General features: G+C 41.8%; 1 protein-coding gene across 1 annotated transcript in view; it reads right to left on the reverse strand.

Moving 5' to 3' along the window:
- Positions 1-25956, reverse strand: part of SORL1 (sortilin related receptor 1) — a 217857-nt gene that overhangs the window by 21101 nt on the left and 170800 nt on the right. The window contains exons 26-38 of the mRNA XM_043991946.1: positions 25540-25665; positions 24355-24462; positions 23480-23611; positions 22986-23117; positions 22123-22257; positions 20336-20491; positions 16403-16552; positions 9656-9787; positions 8849-8975; positions 5025-5194; positions 3840-3952; positions 3508-3612; positions 1646-1718 (exon numbers count right to left, since the gene is read on the reverse strand). Coding sequence (XP_043847881.1) covers positions 1646-1718; positions 3508-3612; positions 3840-3952; positions 5025-5194; positions 8849-8975; positions 9656-9787; positions 16403-16552; positions 20336-20491; positions 22123-22257; positions 22986-23117; positions 23480-23611; positions 24355-24462; positions 25540-25665 — 1659 coding nt within the window. The remainder of the gene's footprint in view (positions 1-1645; positions 1719-3507; positions 3613-3839; positions 3953-5024; positions 5195-8848; positions 8976-9655; positions 9788-16402; positions 16553-20335; positions 20492-22122; positions 22258-22985; positions 23118-23479; positions 23612-24354; positions 24463-25539; positions 25666-25956) is intronic.

A 25956-nucleotide genomic window follows, 5' to 3' on the forward strand; every position in this document is an offset into this window, starting at 1 on the left:
TATACCTGCTCCTAAGGACAGAAGTTCATTCAGGCTCAGTCATGGCTCTAGAGCTGAAAAGAGACTTCAGAGGCTAAGTCCAAAGAGGTTAAATGAGTTATCTAGTCTAGTAGTAACCATCACAGATGGGATTTGAACATAGTTTCTCTGACTCCAAAGCTAGTGCTCTTTCCACTGAAAGATGCTGCTGCTTAAAATAAATGACATCTACAAGGACTTAGATTTGCCCAGGGCAAAATGCAGATGAACACCACCATCTTTTTCTAATATGCCATTTTTTGGTCATTTTTAAAGACTGGGTCTTATTTCATCCAAGATAGAATTCAGAACCTATTCACAAACCCAACCTATCTCCTGACTGGAAGAAGAGTTTTGACTTGCTCTGCTTCTGACCTGTGCTGACCTCATTCCTTGTTACTCGACCCTGGTGGCCCCCACTCCTGGGGTTAATAGCAAACTTAGTGTGGACACCCAATCAGCATAGCTCACTAAAGCTCAATACTCCTCCCTAGGGGCTGGGATTACAGGTGACCTCAATAATATGCCACTTTTTAATGCAATATAAAGGTGTTTCTGTGCATGCTGTATCCAGTTCACCTGAGTTTCAACACTACCATATGAAACAAGTTCAATACAAATAACAATGGCTTAGGATTTTAAAATGTGGGGCTGGTTATCCTTTGTCTAAGGAATCTCCCACTGGCTCCTCTGGGAAACCTACTTATCATAAGTATACTGAGAATTATGTCTCTAACTTTGTATCTGGTTTCTTTAAAAAAATGAATAAATTCAATTCAATTCAATAGGCTTCTTTTAACACCCAGTTTATTATTCTGCCCCACACTTACTGGACTCCTTAAATTTGCTTGCCTTATCAAAACCTATTTTTAATATAAATCAATGGCTCAAGATTTTGGTAGGAGGCCAGGTGCCAAAAGGCATAGCCAGAAACTTCTTTCTCATAGGCCTCAGGTTTCAAGGCAAATACCTCCAACCACAAGAGAATTTCTTCTCTGATTTTAAAATGCACATATCCAAAGGTAAGGATGCTGGTTCCAAGGTGAAAATCAGGAACTCCCTTAGAAAACTGTTTGCTAGAGAGAACTTTAATCTCAGTTCTTATTTAGCTCGCAGGACCATGTGCCAGTGACCTGTGGTGTACATGGTGGTGAACTAAGTCTAATGATGATTTCTGGCTTTTAGCTCCAGACACAACACCAGCAATGGCATTATTGGGAGACAGTGACAAAAGTTTTTTTTTTAATGGTGGATTTATTTGTGGACTGTAAAATATAGTATGCAAAATACCATTTCACAAACACATAAAAAACCTTGGGGAAAAAAGTGGCACATCATTGGTCCTGGGTGGCTTAGCTAAAGTATGTCTAGAGATAAGGGGATAGCTAAGGGGTCCATCCCTGGGTATCTTTGAATTATGTGAAATGCTCCATTTAAAAGAAAGGAAAAGATTATCAGGAATGAGAAACATGCCTAAACCATTAACCCAAAAGAAAATATTTATAAATGATCATGAATAAGCTCGGGAATAAGCCAGAGGAAAGAGTCTAATCTGTTTCTTCATCCCCTGGCCCATTTCAAAAGGGTTTCTACCTTTACCACATCGGTAGGCACTGGGATCATTTACCTTTTCCTTTTATGGTGGCGATGGATTTTGAATCGCTCCAGTTTCCTATTCCACGACTGGTAACTGCAGCGACCTTTTCAAATTAGAAGTGAATTAGTATGAAATAAGGGCAATGCACCAGAAATCAAGGATGCCCAGTGAGCTACAAGGTTAAGAAGTGACACAAAGGTGTCATTCCCCCAGCAGGCAGCAAATGAAATGGGGGAGACAGAGGGGATAGGGAAACAGTGCCCTCTACAAAGGGACTGACAGAGTGATGAGAAAATGGAATCCTACTGACTGGTGCTCCCTAGGTCTCTCTAGAGAGTGTTTATAGAGAGCTGTAAGCAAAAGGCCACAGAGAAGACTCAGTGTTATGGAGTCATTATTCTGTGTACAAGGATGATCTCATAGTATTAATGCTTTGTACAAATATGTCCTCTCTTCTTTAAGGTCAATCAAACACCCAAGTTTCTTTATAAATGTAACATGACACAGCTGCCCCTCACCCTGTGGTGGAAGATGAGCAAGGGGAATAACATAGAGTGCACATGAGTCTGGGAACTAAGAGAACATTCTGGTTAAACTTGGGTAAGAGGTGTAATACAAGTCAACCCAGTCTCCCAAGGTAAAACCTGCTTTCAACTTTCCTGTATTCTGCTGGCGCAAATGCCAAGTGTGGAACTTACTCTAAAGCAGGTGGTGTAAGGAATGGGGTATTAGAAATTATATCAGAAGACCTGGGTTCAAATCCCACCTCAGGCATTTACTATCTGGGTGACCCTAGGCAAGTCACTTTACCCCATGGCCTCAGTTTCTTCACCTGTAAAATGAGGGAATTGGACTCAACAGTTTCCTTGGTCTCTTCTGGCTTTAGAGCTATGATTCAGGGTTTTCAGAGTTTTTCTTGGAGGGTTATGTGCTCCCAGAGAAGACATGCTCATACTTTATTGGAAGAATTAAAAAATAATCTCAAGGCCTTTTGATTAAAAAGGTATTCTGGATCATCCATCTACTATTGTGACTTCATTAGAGCAGATTATATTGTGATTATATATGACTGTATTATCAACATAGTCAAATCACTAAGATTGGGCCACGGAGTCTCCTCCTGCCACTGTGGCAGAGATAATGTTCTCTCTGGTCCTAATGAAGCTCTCTGAGAGAGGAGAGATGGCAGAATGCACCCTCTGCTGCGGTGGAAAGATCAGAGCACTTTACCATCTCAACTTGCCTTGAGACATTCTCCCACTGAGGGTCATAACAGGAAAAGCTGGGCTCCATGCCAGTCCTGAATGAGGAGGGGTTTGGGGTAGGGGTAGGAAAAATCTATGGCATTCAGATTTCAGGGGCTAGGCTTTCTTAAGATTCTGAAGGCACAACTGAAGGGTTCTCCAGAAGGAAATGAAGTCTTTGGGCAATAGGTGGGGTACTCTGCGGTTCACTCATATGGCTATAATATAGGCAATTTTTTTTTTTTTGTGGGGCAATGGGGGTTAAGTGACTTGCCCAGGGTCACACAGCTAGTAAGTGTCAAGTGTCTGAGGCCGGATTTGAACTCAGGTACTCCTGAATCCAGGGCTGGTGCTTTATCCACTGCGCCACCTAGCCGCCCCCAATATAGGCAATTTTTTAAAATGCAGGTGCTCAGAAATTGGCAATAACATTGATGGGTTGAGGCTCACAAAATACACTGCACATGTCTCACTTGATCCTCACAACAATGCTGTGAGGTGAGTACTATTATTACCCCCATTTTACAGATGAGACAAGAGCCTTGGAGTCATAAACTTCAGAAATGGGATGTGAAGCCAGTTTTTTCCTCACTCCAAGCCCAGTATTTTTTCCACTATATCATGCCACCTCTACGTTTATCAACTCACTCTTAGGGTATATAAAGTGTTGATCAACAAGTTCTTTATTTCTGTGTAGTTACTAGGTGCTCTCTGGGAGGCCCACATCTTGGTACCACTTCTACCGTATTCCACCTAAAATCAAAAGAGAAAGGGGGAAAAACAACACATACAATCAGGAAAAAAGATTCCCAGAGATAAAAAGAGAGGTCCGTTATAAATAGGGAGGTACAAGAGAAGGGGAGGAATCAAACAGTCTTATGAACTGGTAAGAGAGATTCCTGATCATAAGATTTTGCTTCTGTCCCAGCATGCCCAGAACCCTGTAGCAGAGGATGGAGAAGTGCCTAGCAGGTACTTACAATGTATTCTCGGACGAGTCCGTGGGTATTGGCAGGGGGGGCCCACTGACCCACTATCACACCTTCGATTTCCTTGTGAATCGACAACTGGAGATTCCGAGGAGCATCTGGAACTGGTCAAGAGATGGGTCTGGGTTAAAACCAACTTGTGTACTAGAGAGCTGGAGGGGGATGACTGGACTAAGAGTCCAGCTGATGTTGCCACTGTGTGACCCCCACCTGGAAAACCTGGCAGTTACAGCAGTTATTCCTCTTCTTTTGTCCCAAATTCAAGTTACCTAAAATTTACTGTGCCCCTACCTAGACTATGCTTTAGAATGAAAGGTCTTGGCGGGTTAAGAACGATCTTTCTTAGAGACCATCATGCACAGATTAGCCCCTAAAACACTAGATGGTAGGACTAGAAAGTAAGAAAACTTTTGAAACAAACAAGCCAGAACTCCTATATCTAAATGAGTTCTGCCCCCTTCAAAGCAGTCATCTGTACGTTTATTTTAACATGACTTCCCTGTTCAGAATCTCTTCAGAATTCCCCCTTTGCCACTGCCTGCAAAGTCAGCCCAGGAGCCACATGAGAAAGCCCACTTTCTTTCTCATCTTGTTCCAGAAATAATCTGCAGCTTGACCTGTTACCTTAGGTCTGATTCTAAATGTCTTTTGGCTTGCTTCAAAATATCTAACCTACACTCAGAAAGCAAAGGTGTGTCCTCACTGAGAAGAGTTAAAGGAATGTGCTGCAGGGTCTCATGGTAATTCTATGATGAAATTCCAGAGAATGCTTTGAAACACTGGCTGTGTCGCTGCAATTCAAGTTGACTACTCTGGAAACAATACTTATTTGCTTTATAATCTTTTGGGTAAAAAAAAGACAGTCATCCTCATCTCTTTAGCAATGCAACTGATCAGCTCAACAGTACTGAGCAATGGGGAATAAGCCAGAGGAAGAGTGAAGAGGCTGGAGGAAAAAGCAGAAAAGGAAGAACTACTGAAAAAGGCAGCAAGCTGAGAATGAAAGATCAGAAAATAAATCAATGAATGTGAACAGACTGATCTATAGCTCACACAGCCCTATGCTAATCAAGTTCAAGGTTACGGGAGCAAAGAACCAGACACATGCCCATCCCTAGGAAGGGACCTGCAGATGCCTGCTGGCCCAGCGGAGGCCTGTCAGCTAACCCCACTCACGTCCTTCCGGGGTTCTGAGGGTGACAAAGTCGTTGGTGTTGTGCACTTTAGTCAAACACTGGACTTGCACTTTGACCTGGTAGGTGGTGTCGGGTTTCAGAACTTTCAAGATGCTGATGGTTTTATTGCTATTCGTCTCCAATGTTTTCCACACGCTCTCACCAACCATCCTGGGTGAGAAAAACAAAGGTATTTAGCCCTGGAGCACATAAAGGGACCAAGAATATATGGCTCAGTTTGAAATCAGCCACACCATGTGAGTATTACATGAGCATCAGAACATTCAATGACAAGGAAGACCTTCATGGTGGCAGAATGAACTGTGACCTAAGAGGTAGCAAAGCACACCAGAAAGAGCCACACAATGGAAAGAACCCTGAATGAGGAGCCAATGGGCCTGGATTCTGGTCCCAGCTCAGCTGCTAAGAATATGGGGGGCTTTAGGTTAATCACAAAATCCTAGGGTTGAAAGAGACCATGAGCCTCCCTAGGACATGGTGTTCAACAGGAATTTCCTCTATAATCTCTCTCATACGTGGTCATGAAGCCTCAAGTCAAGTCATCAAGCATTTATTAAGCACCAACTAAGTTCCAGGCACTATCTTTGTTCTCAAGAAGCTCCCGGTCTAATGGTGAAGAGAACATGCAAAGAAGACATATCTATCTAATCTATCTATCATCTATCTTCTATCCTATCTATCATCTGCATATCTATGTATCTTACGATGTATACACCCAACTATCTATTTATCATCTATGGATGGATGGATGTATCTATCTTTTATACTGTGTATCATCTATATGTATCTATCACCTGTGTATGTACAGTATTTATCTCTACCTATCGGACTCTATCTTTCTATCTATCTATCCATCTATCTATCTATCTATCTATCTATCTATCTATCTATCTATCTATCTATCTATCTATCTATCTATCCCTATTGGTCCTTTCTATCAATCTACCCTACCTATCTTACCCTACCCTACCTTATCCATCCATCTAACCTATCTATCTGCCAACCTCCCTATCCATCTATTCTATCTTCTATCTCTCTATATATCCTGTCTCTATTTGCCTATCTATTCATTTATCCCATATATCTATCTAAAGACCTCTTTCTCCCTCTGTCTCTGTCTCTCTCTGTCTCTCTCTCTGTGTCTCTCTCTGATCACCTATAAATACAAGATAGATACCAACTATGTTTTTATACAGGTAACTGATAAAAATGTTAAACAGCATAGACAAACATAGATCCCTGGATCACTCCTCCAAGTTGGCATCACACTATGAATGATTACTTACTGGGTCCAGCTATTCAACTAATTCTAAATTTTGTTGTTTAGTTGTTTTTCAGTCATGTCTAAATCTTTGTTACCCCATTTGGGGTTTTCTAGGCAGAGATATTGGAGTGGTTTTCCATTCTCTAGCTCATTTTACAGATGAAGAACCAAAGCAAACAGGGTTAAGTGACTTGCCCAGGGTCCAAAAACTAGTAAGTGTCTGAAGTCAAATTTGAACTCAGGAAGATGAGCCCTCCTGACTCCAGGCCTGGCACTCTATCCCCATGCTACCTCATTTACCTAGCTGTATTAAAATCTAGGCAGTGTCTCTCCTCTTCCACAAGCATAGAGATTGATACTTTGCTAAAATCTAGGTAAACTACAGTTATAGTACTGACCTAATCCACCAGTCTAGTAAAGTTGTCAAAAGAAGCACCTCAAAGATAGGAAGATGTGGGTTCAAGTTCTATTTCTGACCCATAATGGTTGTGTAACTTAACTTCTCATTGTCCCAAGGAACTCTTTAACACTAAAAGTTTCAGAGAAGGTACTGACCTGCATTAGTAGAGAGAGTTTCCTTATTTGGGAGTTCCACCAATGAAATCATAGGTAAGGTCCCTATCCACATAGTTTGGACATGATATGCTCTTGATAAAGTCAAACTGATTGTGATCAGTTTCCTTTTCTAGACAATCCTTCTGATAATAATATGTTCTAGAATTTTTCAAGGAATGCAAGTAACATTTGACTTTGTCTAATCCTGAATTACCACTTTTGTTCTCCGTAACTTTTCAAATATCATAGGCAGTGACTCAAAATTCAAATCTGCCAGTTCTTTCAATACCTAAAGATATAGTCTATCTAGGCCTGGTGACTTAAACTCACCCCGTGCAGCTAAGTGATCTATCACTACTTCCTTACTTATTCTGGATATCAGCGCTTGCTCGCTCTCGCTCTCTCTCTCTCTCTCTCTCTCTCTCTCTCTCTCTCTCTCTCTCTCTCTCTCTCTCTCCCTCCTTCCCTCCCCCCTCTCTTTCCCCATCTCTCTCCCTCCCACCTTCCCTGCCTCTCTGTTTTTCTCTCTGTCTCTCCTTTCCTCTCTCCTTGATGTGTGTGTGTGTGTGTGTGTGTATATATATACACACACACATACACACACATGCATTCTGTTCTTTCTAATTCAAACATTATTCTTGAGGGGGGGGGTGGTAAACAAAAGCAAAAAAGAGTCATTCCTCTCATCCATCCAAGCAATGAAACCATCTCTTTTTGCTCCTCCTCTTTCCCCCAAATAACTAAAAATATCTTGTTTCCTTTGGCTTTTCTTAACTCAATCTGGATTTTGTAACTCTTGAAACTATTCTCACAGCTCTATGCCATGTGTTTGCATTCATTCATTCATCATCTATCCTCACTTCTATCTTCTGTAAATGTCTTATTAAAAACTAAACTGTTTCCCTGGGCATCACGCTGGTCTCTTTAGGCAACTACTCCTTCTTTCTCATCAGAACGGTTTCCCTTTGTCCTCAGAATTTCATTCTTGAGAACTTTCTCTCCTACCTGGGTTGACTTACTTGGGAGAATTTTAGGCTATGGGATCCCATTCTTCCCCTGAACTCTTGGAAATCAGATTTCTTAAATTTCTGGGCACATATCAGATTGACTCCCAGCTTTTCTCTCCTCCATTCAAATTCTTGAATAGAATGGTCATTTCTCTATAAGGTTCCTATCACTTCTACCCCACCCATCAGTTCCTCTATGTTCACAAGAGTCTGATGCAGAACAGCTCTAACCTCACCAGTTTCTCTACTTTTTGAAGGCTGACATGAGGATTTTAGGCAAATCAGGGAATTATTAACTGCTCTGCTTTCAGATGAGAGAGAACTCCAGCAGATGCCTAGTGACTCAAGTCTTCTTTCACTATTACCTCATGGCAGGCTTGTGATTTGTTTCCCAAACTCCTACCTATTTCCTCTTTCTGTCTAGGTGATCTGTAGTCCCAAGGATATAGATATACACCCATCTATGTGCATGTATATGTATGTATGTAAATATGTATATATGTGTTTGTACAGATATGCATGTCTGCATATATATATTTGTGTGTGCTTCCCATTCATTTGCTCAGCAAATATTTAGCAAATACCTACTCTGTATAAGGTAGGGAGACACAAAGACCCATAGAGCACAAACCCTATTATTAAAGACCTTACAATCTAATCTGGGAGTTGTACACTACTAGACAAATATGTACAAATGTGTACAAATAATAGTGGTATGAGAGGCAGGAAGTAATTGTAAAGGAAAACCGGAGGAGGGTGTGTACATCATTTCATCCTGGGAGCTGCAGCCAGGAAAAGGTTTTATGGAAGAGGCAGCACCTGGTTGGGTTCCAAGAGAAGGGAGGGACTTCAAAAGATGAGAACAGGGGGTGTGGAAATCTAGTCCAGGGAAGGGAAATGGCATGAACAGAAGAATGGAGAAAGAAAAGAGGAAAGTAGCCTCATCTGACTGAAATGTAGGATGATCCCAAGACTCACCGGTAATAGATATTATACACACAGGATGCTGCTGGCATTTTTTTCGGCCGTGTCCAAGTCAAAGTAACATCACCAGAGAAATCAGCTGTCCACTGGAGATTCTGTACTTTATATACAGTTGTCTCCTCTACAGAGATAAAGGGATTAGCATAAGAGGGGGAGAAAATACTGCCTCATCAAGTCTTGGGTCTGAAGGACCCTCTGGGGGTCACCTAATCCCTCACCCAAGCTTCCTGACCAAGCTGGGCCAACATTTATGCTGAAAGGCCTCAGTCCTCTTAAAATAAATCCTGGACAAGAATTCTAGTGCCTTCCTATAATTGCAAATCTTTCAAGGGTCCCGTATCCCTCATAGCCACAATGCAACTCTTAGTATTTTTGCTCGAATCTGTCCTGCTGAAATGTTAGCCTTTTTTTGTAAGCAGAGGTGCCAAAAACAAACAGATTGACATTCACTATTGGTTCATTCACAAGAGCACCAAACACTTAATATGTTCTCAAGAAGAAGGCACAATGCCATTTAAAAGCACCAGGGGCTGAGTGTTCACAATAAGAAAGAATTATAAGCTAAAACAAAGCTAGGAAGTGCACAGCCCTGTGATAAGGTAAGGATGGTGTCAGGGTTTCAGAGTATATAGCCTGTTCTCATCTTCCTCAAGGGCTCAAAAACCAGGATAAAGGCTCCGTTTCGCCTTCGGGTTGAATGAAAAATAAGCAGACCCTTAGTTCCTCACAGGGGGACCCTTGGTTCCCTTGGGATCAAGGGGGAACTGTCTAAATAGGTCAGTGGGGAGAAGAGTCTCTCACCAGTACAGGTCCTTTCATCACTCCCATCAGAGCAGTCCAGGAACCCATCACAGCGCTCTGACAGGACGATGCAGGCCTCTCCATCCTCACACATGTATCGTCCACTGACACAGGTCAACGTGCTATGTGTGGCTAGAAAAAAAACAACAAAATACAATAAAATTCAAAATTCATAGGATCCATAATAAAAAGACATGAGTAATGGATTCCATTGGTTGAGCTTGAAGCTCCAGCTCTGTTCATGTCTCTTGTCTGTGTCCTGACTTTTTTTCAGCTGAATTAGCCTCATTTAGACATGTCAGAATTAACCATCCAAAGGGGAAAGATTCATAACTTACAATTCTATTTATCTTAAAGTTTACAAAGTAAGCTCTTCGTTCACACACCATACACACAAACTCTGGGGCTCTCGTGCATTCATGTGCCAATATCTTCAACACAAAATGCTCAGGAGAAGGTAGACTAACGTATCACTTGGGGGGAATACGTCAATCTCTTTTCTGAGATTTCTGAACAATGATAACAATAGTAAAAATGGCTACTGATGAAGCATACTGTCCACCTCCAGAAAAAAGAACTGATACTGTTTGAATGCAGACTAAAGCAGGCTATTTTTCACTTTCTTTCATTTTTTTCTTTTATATTTCAGTCTTCTGGTACAAAATGATTACTATGGAAATGTTTTACATGATTGCACATATATAACCTATATCTGCTTGCTTCCTGTCTCAGGGAGAGGGGAAAAGAGGGAGAGACAGAATTTGGAATTAGAAACCAAAAAAAAAAAGTTAAAATTTTGTTTTTATATGTAATTGGGGGAAAATAAAATATATTTTAAAAAATGATAACTGCTATTTATTATGAGCAGCTAGGTGGCACAGTGGATAGAATGTTGGACCTGGAGTCAGGAAGATCTGAGTTCAAATCCAGCCTCAGACACTTGGTAGCCATGTAACCCTGGGCAAGTCACAACCTCTGTTTGCCTCAGCTTCTTCATCTACAAAATGGAGATATTAATAGCATCCATCTCCCAGGGCTGTTCTGATGATCAAATGAGATAATAATTGAAAAGGGCTTGGCAGAGTGCCTGGAACATAGTAATTACTGTATAAAATTAGCTATTATCAGCATTATTAGTATTATTATTAATGCATATATCACTTAAAATCTTTCAAAAACTTTTCACGTAAAATGAGATAATGTATGTAAAAAGATTTGGAAAGTTGAAAAGCCATACAAATATATTCTCTCTACTTTTACTGACCTTTGAACAATACTGTAAGATTAAATCAAGAAAATATAGAAGCTCTCAAAACCAAATTCTGACTATGTAATTATAGATGATCCCGAAGAAGAAAGAAAGTCTGTGTTGCTGCACAGGCAGCTCTCTGGAGAGTTCGGATTTCAAAAGGGCATGTACAAAAGACAGAAGAGGTGGCATATAAACTAGGGTGAAAACGAATAACCTGGACCTAGAAGAGAACAGGGCATTCCTCCATCACTCTGAAGCAGATAAAGGGTGAACATCACTTCTATTTTAAAGGAAGAAAGGGAGGGAGGGAGGGAGGAAAGGGGAAGGAGGAAGGAAGGAAGGAAGGAAGGAAGGAAGGAAGGAAGGAAGGAAGGAAGGAAGGAAGGAAGGAAGGAAGGAAGGAAGGAAGGAAGGAAGGAAGGAAGGAAGGAAGGAAGGAAGGAAGGAGATCACATATCAATAGATAGTAGGAAAGAGACAGACGGAGGCAGCAGAAAAGGAAAAGAAGGCTGGAGAATGAGTATAGGCATAAGTGAGTTGCAGCATGGCTTGGGTCTTTATTAAAATGAAGCTCCCAGGGAAGGAGTCACCAATAAGGAGAACAGGGCCTCAGGGCAGAAGTTTCTCCAGGATAGCAAAGCAGCAGGTGAAAAGAAGTTTGCCTTACTTATAAGGAAGAAAATAGCAGGAAAGGCTTTGTAGCCACTGACACTTTATCAAAGAGAATTATCCTTAAACTGGCAAGGGTGAAACAAACATTATTTAAGAAGGAAGTAAAGCTCACAGTTGGTGAGAGAAGACAGCAACAGGGAACTTGTTTACTTTCAATAAGTCATCAGGCCCATACAAACAGTATCCCAGGGTACTGAGAGAACCTACAACTGAGATAGCAGAACCACTGTCAGTAATCTCTGCACAACATGGAGCCTGGCAGAGAAGCTAGGGACGGAGAGAGGTAAATGTTCTAATTTTCCAAAAAGTATATATTCTAGAAATCACAAACCAGTCAATGTGTTTGATGGGATCACTAGCAGTATTCTAGAATCAGATTATTAGATGATTGGTGAGTATTTAGAAAAAAAATGCCATGATGACAAGAAACAAATCACACCAAACTTACATCACTTAATTTCCAAAAGGGAGCAAGGGATTGCCACAGACCCAATCTAGCCTAATTTCGACTCATTTTAATTTTTTTTTTCGGGGCAATGGGGGTTAAGCGACTTGCCCAGGGTCGCACAGCTAGTAAGTGTCAAGTGTCTGAGGCTGGATTTGAACTCAGGTACTCCTGAATCCAGTGCCAGTGCTTTATCCACTGTGCCACCTAGCTGCCCCCAATTTCAGCACATTTTAAACAAAATCTATGCCTTTATTTTCATGGACAAGACAGAGAAATGTGCAAGAGTTGATGACAAGACTAACTGACATTTTAAAAATGCTTTACTTAATTATCTTATTTGATCTTCATGACAACCCTGAGTTAAATATTATAAGGATTATTATTCCTGTTTTATAGATGGAAAAACCAAGGCTCTGAGTCAGTCAGTAAATAAACATTTAATAAGAATCTACTATGTGCCATGCACTATGCTAAGCACTGGTGACTTACCCAAGAACTTATACTTATTGAGAACAGGACTTTAACCCAGATACCCCCAACTCCAAATACAGAAAACTATTCTACAGCCAGCTGTCCACCAATAGGATATTTGGGGGAACTATGTAACTGAACAATCATAGCAGATACTAAATAAAAGGAAGGGAGCTTCTACTGGATTCAACTTAGGTTCAAACACAGGTTCTACAACTTACTGGTACCATTAGACAAACCATTTAACTTTTTCATATGTGATCCTTGTCTAACTTTTTGGGGCGGGGCGGGGCAATGGGGGTTAAGTGACTTGCCCAGGGTCACACAGCTAGTAAGTGCCAAGTGTCTGAGGCTAGATTTGAACTCAGGTACTCCTGAATCCAGGGCTGGTTCTTTATCCAATAATACATACTTTTCCCCCCCCAGGGCAATGAGGGTTAAGTGACTTGCCCAGGGTCACACATCTAGTGTCTGAGGCTGGATTTGAACTCAGGTCCTCCTGAATCCAGGGCCGGTGCTTTATCCACTGTGCCACCTAGCTGCCCCTCTTGTCTAACATTTTAACCAACAGCTTTGATAAAAATATTGAAGGCACGCTTACTCAGTTTTTAGCATAAATAACGTTGAATGGTGTAACCTATAGAATGAATAATAAAATCAAGCTTTAAAAGAATATTAATGTGATGGAATAACCAGATGAAATGAACAAGACAAAATTCCATAAGGATAAATATCAATCTCAAAAATTCAATTGCTAAGCACAGAGGGCTCTGGTTCAATAGCAATTTAAGTGATAAGGACTTTGGGGTTCTAGGATGCCTGCTCAATATGAGTGAAGTGTGACCTGGCTGCTCCAAAAGTTAATATGATCTCAGGTTGGATTAACAGAAATAATAATGATAGTAAAAATATATTATGTTCAGAACATGGGAGATATATGTTACAGTGTTCTCTATACTGATTATGCATATATACACATATCTATTTTATATATACATATATATCGTATACATATAGACATACATTATATAAATACATACATATTTTATACACACACATAGATATAGTGATCTGTGCACTGAGGCAAACTGGACTATTTCCAGAAGACTATGACCAAGACAGTGAAGGAACTAAAAATCACATCATAGACTCATGGGTTCCAAGTAATTTTTTGTTGCAGAAAAGGGCAATGGAAGAAGAGGCAGAAGAGAAGAATTCTAATTCTGGCTCTGTCTTATTAGTTATATGAGCTCATTTAAGTAAATATGTTAAGTTTCTTAATTTACAATATAAAGATAATAGCTGTCCTTCCTATCTCATAGAGCCAATGACAAGTCAGATGAGATCATGTATGTAAAATCTTTTTGTACATCATAAAGGGTTATTCAAATGTCAGAAATTATGGTAAAGAGGAGGAAGATGACAATTATGCTATCATTTTGGGAATGACTGAAGGAACTAGAATTTAAAAAAAATTTTTTTTTTTAGTGAGGCAATTGGGGTTAAGTGACTTGCCCAGGGTCACACAGCTAATAAGCGTTAAGTGTCAGAGGCCAGATTTGAACTCAAGTACTCCTGACTCCAAGGCTGGTGCTTTATCCACTGCGCCACCTAGCCGCCCCGGAACTAGAAACAAACGGTAAAAGTCCTGGAGAACTTCCCAAGAGTAAGAGCTCTCCAGCAATGGTGGGTTACAACCTTATGAAGTCACACAACTTGTCACTGGAAGGATCCCAGCAGAGTTTGAAGGACCAACTGTCAGAGACACTGTGGATGGTGTTTGTGTACTGGCCAGTAAACTAGAATAGGTGACTTTATTAGATGAAGTTGGATTAAAGTCTTTTCCAATTCTATTCCCATTTGAAAAATGAGAACATGAAGAACAAGGAAGCTAACTGCCTTGTTCAAAACCAAGCAATTAGTTATTAAGAGTTTTGGGGATCAGAACCCAGTTTTCTTTCCACCAGATCATGATCCCTCCTTAATTATGCTATTCCCTTTAAAGGGAAGTTACACAAAACTCATTATCAGTAGGATACCCACTTTAACCTCTGATGGTAGTGATAGATTTACATGGATCCTTCCATATTTTTTCACCTAGTTGCTTTTGTGACCAGAGCGTGAACATCTAAGATGGTGACAAGGCCTATTGTGGAAATCTGCACACATGAAATAGAGCAGAGCTAACTGACCCTCAAAGCAATGAATGGAATCCTTGATCCTGACCTTGTATGCAAAGAGGTAAGTAGGCACACATAACATTCTTCATCTCTGATTTTTCATCTAGAACAGCATCATCATTGGCTTTCTGACCTCCCCACCCTCTCCCTGGGCAGCAGTCTTTTGGATGTGAATATTTGAAATATCTGTTTTCAAGCCATCCCTGCTCCACCTCCTTCAAAAGTCACAAAAACTGTCCAAATGGTGTATTTTTTCTTTAATGTGTGTTCCAGAGAACAGTGTGCCTTGAAATGTATACCAGTAAGCTAAGAACAAATAAAGATACCTTCCCCCTACCCCTTTTTAAGGAGAAGAAATCCAGAAATCCCTGACTGCCAGGGTCAAATAAAATAACTCTGAAGCACTATATCCATGTCACCTTTCATATGGATGTTTTCAGAGTGGCTACAGGCACAATCATGTATTCATTTATTAAGCACTTACTGTGAACAGAGCTCTGTGCTACGTGCTGGGGTGGGGGTGGGAGGCACATACAAAGCCTAAAATAGAGGTGTCACACTTGCTGCCTAAGTGGCCCTCAAAACTCCTGAGTACATCCTGAACCAGATTAAAATCTAACCTGGAAATATTTAATAAAATAAATAAGAATACAATGTGAGACAGATAATTATAATTTGTGGTTTGCTAAGTCAATATGCATTCTGCAGGGATCCCTTTCTTAATTTGGACTCTGCTACTCTAGAAGAGAGTAGGCCCTGACCCCAACTGTTTATGAGCATATAACACAAATGTGCTTCTACATATGTGTGCAGAGATGAAGACCACACATATATACAGAGACTCCACTCAAGCAAGGTGTAGGTACCATGGCTTTTGCTGTATGTCCGGGTCTCACAAGGAAAAATCTGACCTCCCATTCACCCCGTTACCTAAGGGGAGGTATGTGTGCATGCATATCTTTCAGGTACACTGTTATATCATTAGCGTGTCCTTGACAATCTTGATGACTTTCTTATCAATAGTTTCCCAGGGAAGTATAGGTGGAGTGTGAAATCCAAGACATACAGAACAGAATATCCAAATAAGGAAGACACTTCTGTGCTACTCTTAAAGTACATTCAGTGTATCCTAGCCAAGCACGGGGAAGTGACACAACCTTCTGACCAATCAACCTCCTTCGCACGTGCCCCTATACTTCTGATTCACACTTGAAATGACAAAGAAGGCTTTCTGTCAAGTATACTTATATGTATAAATATCAGGGAAGGTTGTGGGGGAGCTAGATGGGAATTCACATAATATCTGCCAGCTGTCATGGACACTAACTTTAAGTAAGTCTCCTTTAAATAAATTCTATTTCTTTCACCCTGGAGCTACCAATATCTTTCTTTGATATTGAGTTTTTATCTTGGGGGTTCAGGGGCATTATACTTGTTTGTTCTTTTTGTTTTTGCAGGGCAATGAGGGTTAAGTGACTTGCCCAGGGTCACACAGCTAGTAAGTGTCAAGTGTCTGAGGCTGGATTTGAACTCAGGTCCTCCTAAATCCAGGGCTGGTGCTTTATCCACTGAGCCACCTAGCTCATATACTTATAGCTTATATATCTAAGCCCCTGCCCATACCCAACGTAGGGATAAACAACTCACAGAGAAATTAAGCACAAGGAACAGAAGAGCAACACTAAAAATCAGCCTTAATAACTAATGGCTCTCTAGGCACTTACGACAGTTGTACTCGTCCATGCCATCCCGGCAGTCCCTCTGACCATCACAACGCTTCCAATTGGGAATGCACTTCTTTGGTTGTTGGCACTCAAATTCAAACCTGCTGCATCGTCCAAGCTGGGTAGTGGTGGAGGTCGAGGAGACATTAGCTGAGGAAGGAGATGAGAAGACCATTAGAACCTCAGGAGAAAGGGGAAGGGCTGGTGAGCATTAGGGACAATACAGCAATAGTCATATAAAGGTCCCAGAGAGGTAGAAATATATACATAGGGGTTTCACAGGAAGGGGTGAGAGGAGATCTGCTTCATTTCACCCAAAGCTGCTGGAGGCCACGGGACAGCTGAGATTAAAGAACACTGTTCCAGAATAAAACATGACCTGCAAAAGACCTTGAGTAAGGGCTGGAGCAGCAGATGCTTCAGGAGGATCTAAGGGAGAACCTGGACAGAACGAGATGCCATTGAGAGATCGTAACCTGTATCTATAGACACCGAGTTCCCGAATCGATCAGATCACAGAACCAAAGGCTGGGCCTTGGGGCAAAGGATAAAGTAAAGGGATTCCTCATCTCAGCAGAGGAATTACTGACCATATGCACTGCCCAGTCTCCTGGGGGAGATAAGCTTTATATACATGAAACAACTAGAAAGCAATGCATGAAAATGCAACCAAAAGCTAAAATGTACAACACAAACAATGTGTACTATGGGAAATATGACGTTATCACAGAAGGTTTCAGCAAAAGAGTCACATTTAAGTTAGGGATGTAACAACTCTCAGGTCTAGATCAGAGGATCTCTTGAGGTCCCTTCAATCTCTAAAAGTTACAGTCAAATATTCTGAAAAGTGTTTGGGTTTTCACCCACATTAGAGACAAATAGGAAGCCAGCTTCAGTGGAAAAGGGGGTAGATGAAGGGTGTTGGTCATTATTGTACCCAGGGGGCACCTTTGGCCAATGTGGGGATGTTAGGGGCTGTTATGGGGATTCCCTGAATTTGTTTTTTTAGTTGCCATCTTTTTTGGAAACACTGGACTCAAGAGCATGCAGGAATGTACCAAGGACAAAGCTCCCCATGAGCTGACATAATTTGCTGTTGGTACCCCAAGCTGGACTCCCTGTATATCCTTGGGAGGCAAGAAGGGCACCAGCCATCTGTGCCAATCTAGGATACTGTTTGGGCAACTGGGGTCTTCTGCAGAAAAGGGGGCCCTCCTGTCTTCATAGTTTAACAATTCCCATGGGAAAAGAATGCAGCTTTTGCCATCCCCCTGTTCCTCTCTGTGGGGAGTAGTTTTGATGTCCTGATGCACTGTTCCCCCTCCCATGTTACATCCCTTCCTGGTATCCCCTCCTCCCTTTGTCCTTGTTATTATAAATATGTAGATTTCTGTGAAAACTTCAAACCCACTGGGTTCCCATGCATGTTCATTTCTCTTATAAAGAACCTGATTTTCACATAAGTCTCATGACATTGTGACTACCTGATGACAAGGGGAAAGGTGGGAACTGGGGGCGATGGTAGGTAGGTAGCATAGGTTCAAATTAGGGAAGGCCCTGAAAGCCGAGGAATCTGGAATTCTATAACTGGGCAACAGGGACCATGGGGAGGTTCTTAAGCAGAAGAGTGATATGATGAAGAAAGGAAGAACAGAATGGAGATCTAACGATTTCCTATGCAAAGGATGAGTAATAATTCTCTATTTCTACAACAACAAAAAAAAAGAAATAAAAGAAATGGGTTCGAAATATACAGATACAGGAAGAATTCAGATTAGACAGCTAGAACACCCTTCTGACTTGAAATTGCGAGTCAAGAGATCTGCATTTAAATCTCTACAATGGGGCAGCTAGGTGGCGCAGTGGATAGAGCACTGGCCCTGGATTCAGGAGGACCTGAGTTCAAATCTGGTCTCAGACACTTAACACTTACTAGCTGTGTGACCCTAGGCAAGTCACTTAACCCTCATTGCCCTACCAAATAAACAAATAAATCTCTGTGATGCCATTTGCTGGATGGGGGGGGTGGGGTGGGGATGATCTCATTTCTCTGAACTTTGTTATCCACTTAATAAAACGGAAGGGATTTAATTAGATGACATTCTGAGGGAGAAATTGTTCACCATTTGTGTGTCATGGACCCCTCTGGTACGCTGGTGAAGCCTACCCTTCTCAGAAAAATAACATAAAATAAAAATACATTGCATTACAAATGAAACCAATTATATAGAAATATAATTATCAAAAAATTTTTTAAAAAACCAAGTTAATGGAGTCCAGATTAAGCACTCCTGCTCTTGCAGCTGTAACAATCAATGATTCATGTAATCACACATGTCGGAGCTGAAAGGAACCGTAGAGATCTGTCACTCATTTTCCAGATGTCAAAACATCCCACAGCTACTAACTGAGAGCCAGGATGTGAACCCAAGCCCCCTGAGTCCACATTCCACTTAAATGCTCCAATGAATTAAATTAGAAAAGAGCAACCTAGAGATGGGTTCATTCATTCAATAAAAATGTATTAAGCGCCTACTATGTGCCAGGCACAGTGATAAGCACTGTAGAATCTCTTCTCGGATGGCCTTTAAGAATAAGACACTCGTATGGTCGGTATTTCTATTCTGCATTGAGTGAGACGCATGAATTAGCTGAGCTCTCAAGGTCTTCAGAAGCCTGTAGGAAATTAAGACAGTTGCTCCTTTGAAAGATCAATATGCATGTCACCATATGGACAGCCACTAGATGGCAGTCTTCTACTCTTTTTTGAGGAGGAAATTGACGTGTGGATCTGCTCTCTCCCAGAGGGTTAAACACAAAAGTATATTCCTAAGCACACTTCGAGCTGTACTTCCTGCCCAGGGAGAGCGGCACCGCACGGAGATGAGAACAAGAAAGCTGCAAGAGTCTTGCAGCAAGTGCAGAGGGCCAGTAACAACTCCATCGTTCTCCCTTTTTCTTATAACATTCATGGTGCAACCCAAGAAAAAAATCACTCATAAATCTGATTTACTACTGCTATCTCTAAAGCTGCTGCTGCAGTGGAAGTTAGTTCAGTCTTTGCAACTATCCCCTCAAAGGACAAGAAGGCAGTGGAGTTAGGAAGAGCCTCAGTTATTTGAGCTTGGGCAAGTCACTTAACACCCATGTACCTCAGTTTCTCCATATGAAAATGAAAATGATGAGAGCAGCTACCTCCCAGGGGTTATTATGAGGATCAAATCAGAGAACTGGAAAAAGCTCTGCAAATCTTAAAGTACTATATAAAAATGGTAGTTATTGTTTTAAGGAAGCAACATGTAGTGGAACGATCACTTAGGTTAGGTTGGAGTTTAGAACACTTGGGTTCAAATCTCACCTCTACATCAGCTGTATGGGGTGTGAGGTGGGGTATGCTAGCAGTGGATAGAACTCTGGGCCTGGAGTCAGGAAGACTTGAGTTCAAATCCAATCTCAGACACTTACCAGCTATGTGACCCTGGGCAACTGACAACTCCTGGTCTGCTTCAGCTTCCACAACTATAAATTGGGGATAACGATAGCATATCCCTCCCAGGGTTGTTGTGAGGATCAAATACGATAATTTTTGTAAAGTGCTTAGTGTAGTGCCTGGCATGCAGTAGGAGCTTAATAAATGCACATTCCCTTTCCCAACTCCCACCTTGCTATGTAACCCCAGACAAGTCATTTCTCCTTTCCAAAGCTCTGTTCCCTCTGTTATAAAATGACAGTGTCTGACCAGATGATTTCTATGATCTCCTCCTGCTTCTGACAGCCTTATGAGGTGTATTGTTTGAGGAAGGGTCTGATAAAGGCACTTTTTCACAGTGACTCCCAGAAACCCCAGGGTATTCTACAGAGGTGTAATGCTCTGGTTCAGGGAAGGCAATGTCTGTGGGTGGGACATAGAGAGGCAGGAGCTATGAAACTCACCTGCGGTGGGGCAGGCTTCCTCATCAGAGCCATCGGCACAGTCTTTGTAGCCATCACACACCCAGCTGTTCATAATGCAGGCACCACTGTTACAGCGGAAGTAATTGGGCAGACATGTGGAAGGCCCCGTCGTGCTCAGGGGGAGGAGATGTGAATCTGGGAAAAACACCGAGCAACAAGACCCTCTGAAGTCAACATCACAGAAAGCTAATCCCACAACCTAAGTCTCAATGACACCCTTGGCCCCGCAAGGTTGATCTGGAAGTGAGGTGGGCAGAGACCAGTACACATCAGAAGACTGGATAATTCAAATGTTATTTACATGATAGCTTTGGGATGACTTGGTGTGTGTGCACATGGGCGGCAAGCTCACCATCCCAATTGTGTTTGGCTCAGACTAGTACTAAAAAGGGCTTGTATTCCTGGAGCTTGTTCATTAGCTGACAGCTGGAGAAGATGGAGTTTAGAGGGTGCTAGGCAGCAGAACATCCACCTTGGGCCTGAACATTTGAAGTGGTTAACCCAAAGTTGACTAAACTGTCAAGTGCAAGGGCCCAAACTAAGAGGCTAGAAGAAAGATATGAGGGAGAGAAACAAAATGGAGAAAATGGAACAGAAAACCAAATTCATGGGGTCAAAAAAGAAAAATAAGCAAACCTCAGGATGAAGAATGCTTGTTGAATTGAACTAAAAGCAAAATAAAATTATATTTAGTGGGTCCTCAGGGTACTGGTCAGAATAATTTGCTGAACATACTTACTAAGGATCTGCTCTGAGTGGAAGCCATTCTCCTCACAGGAAGAGGTATGAAGCTTAGATAAGATATGATTCTTACCCTCAGGGAGCTTATAGTCTAGAGAACAGTAACTAGACACAAACAGGAAACTGTAGCACACCCTGTTCAATGACTGTGGTGCAGAGCCCTGCACGGTTCCTGGGACAAAGTACTTCACAAATACTTGTTAATGGACAGAGAACTAGTGGAGTCAGAAAGCTTTCTGGCACATCAGCCAAGGGACAAGTCACTCTCAGTACACCAGGCAACCTTCAAGGCTATAAATTGCCAATGCTGTCAGGCTTTTCATAAAGGGAGGTCCCTTCATAAAAGACACAGATGACCTCATGGGGCAAGATGAATGCATCAGACAGTTATAAAGTAAAATTCAATAGGAGGTCTATATAAGCGCTTTACAAATATCATCTCATTTGATTCTCACAAGCCTGAGAGGTGGGTGCCATTGTTATCCTCATTTTAAATGTGGAAACTGAGGCAAACAGAGGTTAAGTGGCATGCCCAGTGTCACACAGCTAGCAAGCATCTGCAGCTGCATCTGAACTCAGGTCTTCCTGACTCCGAGCCCAGTGTTCTATCTCAGGGATGGATGTTCTGGAATTTGGGATGTTACCAGGGAAGCTAGGTGGCACAATGGATGGAATGCCAGGCCTGGAGTCAGGAAGACTCATCTTCCTGAGTTCCAATCTAGACTCAAGACACTTATTAGCTGGGTGACCCTGACAAGTCACTTAGTTTCTGTTTGCCTCAGTTTTCTTTGCTGTAAAAAGGGGATAATAATAACGCCCACCTCCCAGAGTTGTTGTGAGGACTACAAATACAAAGATTTGTGTTTTAATATTTGTAAAGCACTTAGCACTGACACATAGTGCTATATAAATGTCATTGCTATTATTATCGTTCTTATTATTTAGGTGGAGCACTTTGCCAACTAGAAAGTATGCTATAAAGAGGAGCTCTTACTCATATCCACTCATTGTAAGGGCTCCCTTACCTCCACAGTCCTTTTCATCAGACCAGTCTCCACAATCATTCTCTGTGTCACATTTCCACCTGTTTGGAACACAGTGCCCATTTTCACACTGGAACTGGAAGTACTTCGAGCAGTTCGGTGCTTCAGTGGGGTTTTCTAAAGATATCAACCATGAGCAGCAGTTACTTTTCCAATATGTATTATTCAGGGATCTGGGCAACCTAATCACACCTTTCCCACCCAGAACCCAGCTACACTGACCAAGGCTATTAGACTCTGCAGCAGGGCCAAGAAAGCTCATCCATATAATTCCACAAATGCCAACTCCCCCTTCTCCTCCTGCTCCTCCTTCTCCTCTGGAAACTCTGTTTCCTTAAATGTACCATAACATTTTGAAAGCCATTACCTGAATTTAAAATTATAAGCATCTGACTAAATGAATGAAATCTATCTGTGAATTAGAACACTTGGTAACTCTGAAGAGCATTACACTAAAAAAAATGGAAATAAAAATATGTACACACATACACACACAGAGTACTCTGAAAAGCACTGCCCTCAAAAAATGGAAATATATACACATATGTATATGTGGGTATGTGCATATATATTAATATATTATGTATATAATGCATGTAACATATAACATATACCCACATATCATCTCAGTATGAGGAGCTGCTCAATAGCTTCCAAAGTCTCTTTAAAACATGACACCCCAATAAATTGGCTTAGAACTAGCTGCAGCACCTAAAAAAAATGACATGCCTGCACGACTAAATTTCATTTAATTTCACTTCTTTCTGAATTAAGGGTGACTTTTTAAAAGTCAAAGATCAGGAGAATAGAAGAGTGAATAAGCACAGCTTTAAAATTGAGCTTACCACAATTGGCTTCATCTGAGTAATCCCCGCAGTCATCCATTCCATCACATTTCCAAATCAAACTGATACAAACTCCATTCTGACACTGGAAACTGAACTGGTCACAAACCTTGTGGAATTCAGGGTCTTGGGCTAACAAAGGAACAAATTAACATGAGATAATGATCATTCCTATGCTAAAAAGTTCAGCACAACAGAACATCAGGCGGGGAAAGGGCCTGAAAATTTCTCTAGGGTTCTTCTGATCTGAAAATTCTATGAAATATTTTATACCCAAGCCAAACAAAACAAAATGAAACAAACAAACAAAAATCCTCTAATCTCTTAGTACTTTGACTACTATCGCCTACAAAGGCTTATACTACTTGATATATAATGTCTAATCTCTTAAAACAGTCCACGTTGGATGCTAGGTGGATGAACATCCCCAAATTGGTCTTATCACCCTTCATCCGTGACCGTCCTTCCACCTTTCCCTTGAACAACCCACTTACTGCACCCAGCAAAAGCCACATCCTCATCTGAGCCGTCCCGACACTGGACAATGCCATCACACACCATGGAGTGGAAGAGGCACTGCTGGTGGTTTTTACACACAAAGTCCATGTAACGAGTACACAGGGGCTCTGAAAGAGTTCACAAACAGGAGGGGACTTTAATTCCACAAATATCCATTAAGCACCTACTATGTACAAAGAAAGCCCTGAGTTAGATACCTAAGGAGACCTAACAAGTATAGATAAGACATAGTCCCTGGCCCTTAGAATGTAGTCTAGCCTGGGGGAAAAGATACAAATGACACAGGTAAGTAAAAGCTCAATAAAAGCACTGTACAAAACAAAGAGCTTTATGAAGTCTAAGGGGGGAAAGGTCATTCATTAACAAGGGGTTGAGGGAGGTGGCCCTTTAGCTGAGTTTAAATGGATGGTTTGGAATTCAGGAAGTGAGGGGGCTGCTGGGACTTTGCTACTAACATATGACAATGAACGCTGTAGGCAAAAAGAACCTTAAGTCACAGCATTAAAACAACAACTTGAGATTTAAAGGTGTTTCAGGCCATAAAATGTGGCATGGGCGATCACCAGCAATATTGGATAAGCATATGACCAGCCCAGGAGACAGAATCATTTTCCATAGAGGCAAGTTCACTGAAGCCTCTCTCAACCAAAGCAAGGGCCCACACTCCCTCTGGTGTTGTCTAACTGCCATGAGGAGCTAGCAAAAGACTACCCAAGTCGTGAAAATCAGAGTGGTTAAAAACTGACTCCAAGCAGCAATCAGGGCAGCCAAGTGTTGGAACCACCTGCTCCCAACAGCCATGGGCACGGACATGGAAGATGGCTTCCCCTTTGAAAAGTGCTGCACTCACCACAATGCTGTTCATCAGAGCCATCGGAGCAGTCATGGAGCCCATCACAGTGCTTGCTGGATGGGATACAGGTACCGTTGGGGCAACGGAATCCATTGCACTTCTTCTCTGGAATTTGATAAAGGAAGAAAAGAAGAAGAAGAAAAATCAGTGCCTGGCTGCAGGAGGCCAAGAAGTGCGGATCAAAATTTTAAAACAATAGTAATGATAGAAAGAGTCCTGGGAGGGATTTTAGACACCATCTAGTCCAATCCCCTCATTTTAGAGATGAGAAAACTGAGGGTCAGAGTCTAAGCAAGCAACCCAAGATCATACTGGTAATAAGCAGCCGAGCCTCCTACACAGGGGAAAACCCCCTTTATAATATCATGACAGCACTTTGCCATCTTATCATTTCAACAATCATATAAGGCAAGGAGAATGGGATCCTATGCACAGGTTATCACATAACCCTTCCCTCTCTGCCATCAATCTTTCCCAAAAAAAAAAGTAGGAACCAAACACCAAGAAGTTAGAGCATTTGTCTGGAGTGACACACTGAAAGTCTGTAGAGAAACAAAACTTGGATCCTCAATTCACATCTCCAGGTCGGTGAATCTTGGCAAAAGAACACTACTGGGGCAGCTAGGTGGCACGGTGGATAAAGCGCCAGCCCTGGATTCAGGAGGACCTGAGTTCAAATCTGGCCTTAAATACTTGACACTTGCTAGCTTTGTGACCCTGAGCAAGTCACTTAACCCTCATTGCCCTGAAAAAAGAAAGAAAGAAAGAAAGAAAGAAAGAAAGAAAGAAAGAAAGAAAGAAAGAAAGAAAGAAAGAAAGAAAGAAAGAAAGAAAGAAAGAAAGAAAGAAAGAAAGAAAGAAAGAAAAAGAACACTGCCTCCAAGGGAGAATGGACCCACTCTGGTCTCTACGTTCCATGGATGCAATCTCACAGATAGAGTAGAGTCATGAGGTACAATGGTCAAAGTGTCCATTCTGGAAAAGCAACCAAACAAAAGAAATGTTCCCCAGTCCTTAAATCTGGCTCACTTAAAACTCCGAGGTATGGAGCAGTTTTCCTAGCACAGTGGGAAGGAACCTCTCAGGGAAGAACAATGACATTTCCAATCCTGAAGCCTCCATTTGCTTCTCCTTCCTAGTGGAGACAGGGTCACAGGCTGGGTCAGAGGCATCTGCACTTACCACAGTTGATTGGGTCCTCATCAGAGCCATCCTGACAATCGGCATCCCCATCACATGCCCACCTCTGAGGGATGCAGTGCCCATTGTGGCACTGGAAGCTGGAGGCCTCACAGGTGTGGAAGACGGCTAAAAACAAAACAGAAAAGGAGACAGCATCACCACCACTGCCCCTTCTCTCTCCCCCACCAACCACTGAGAGGACAGGAATGCTGCCTTGTCTTCAAGACCGAAGGGGGTACCACAGGCAGGGCCTAGAAACTGGGGGAGGCTGGTGTCTAAGCTCAGTGAGTGCAGCTTGATGAAGGGGCTGGCATTTCTAATGACCACCTTTTGACAAGCTTTAAAAATCACTGCAGAATCAACATGTAGTTCCCTATGCAAAAATTAAGGAAAGTGACCTTCCCCTGACTGACTGTC

This window comes from Dromiciops gliroides, chromosome 3 (genome assembly GCF_019393635.1).
Source record: "Dromiciops gliroides isolate mDroGli1 chromosome 3, mDroGli1.pri, whole genome shotgun sequence".
NCBI classification, from domain to species: Eukaryota; Metazoa; Chordata; class Mammalia; order Microbiotheria; family Microbiotheriidae; genus Dromiciops; species Dromiciops gliroides.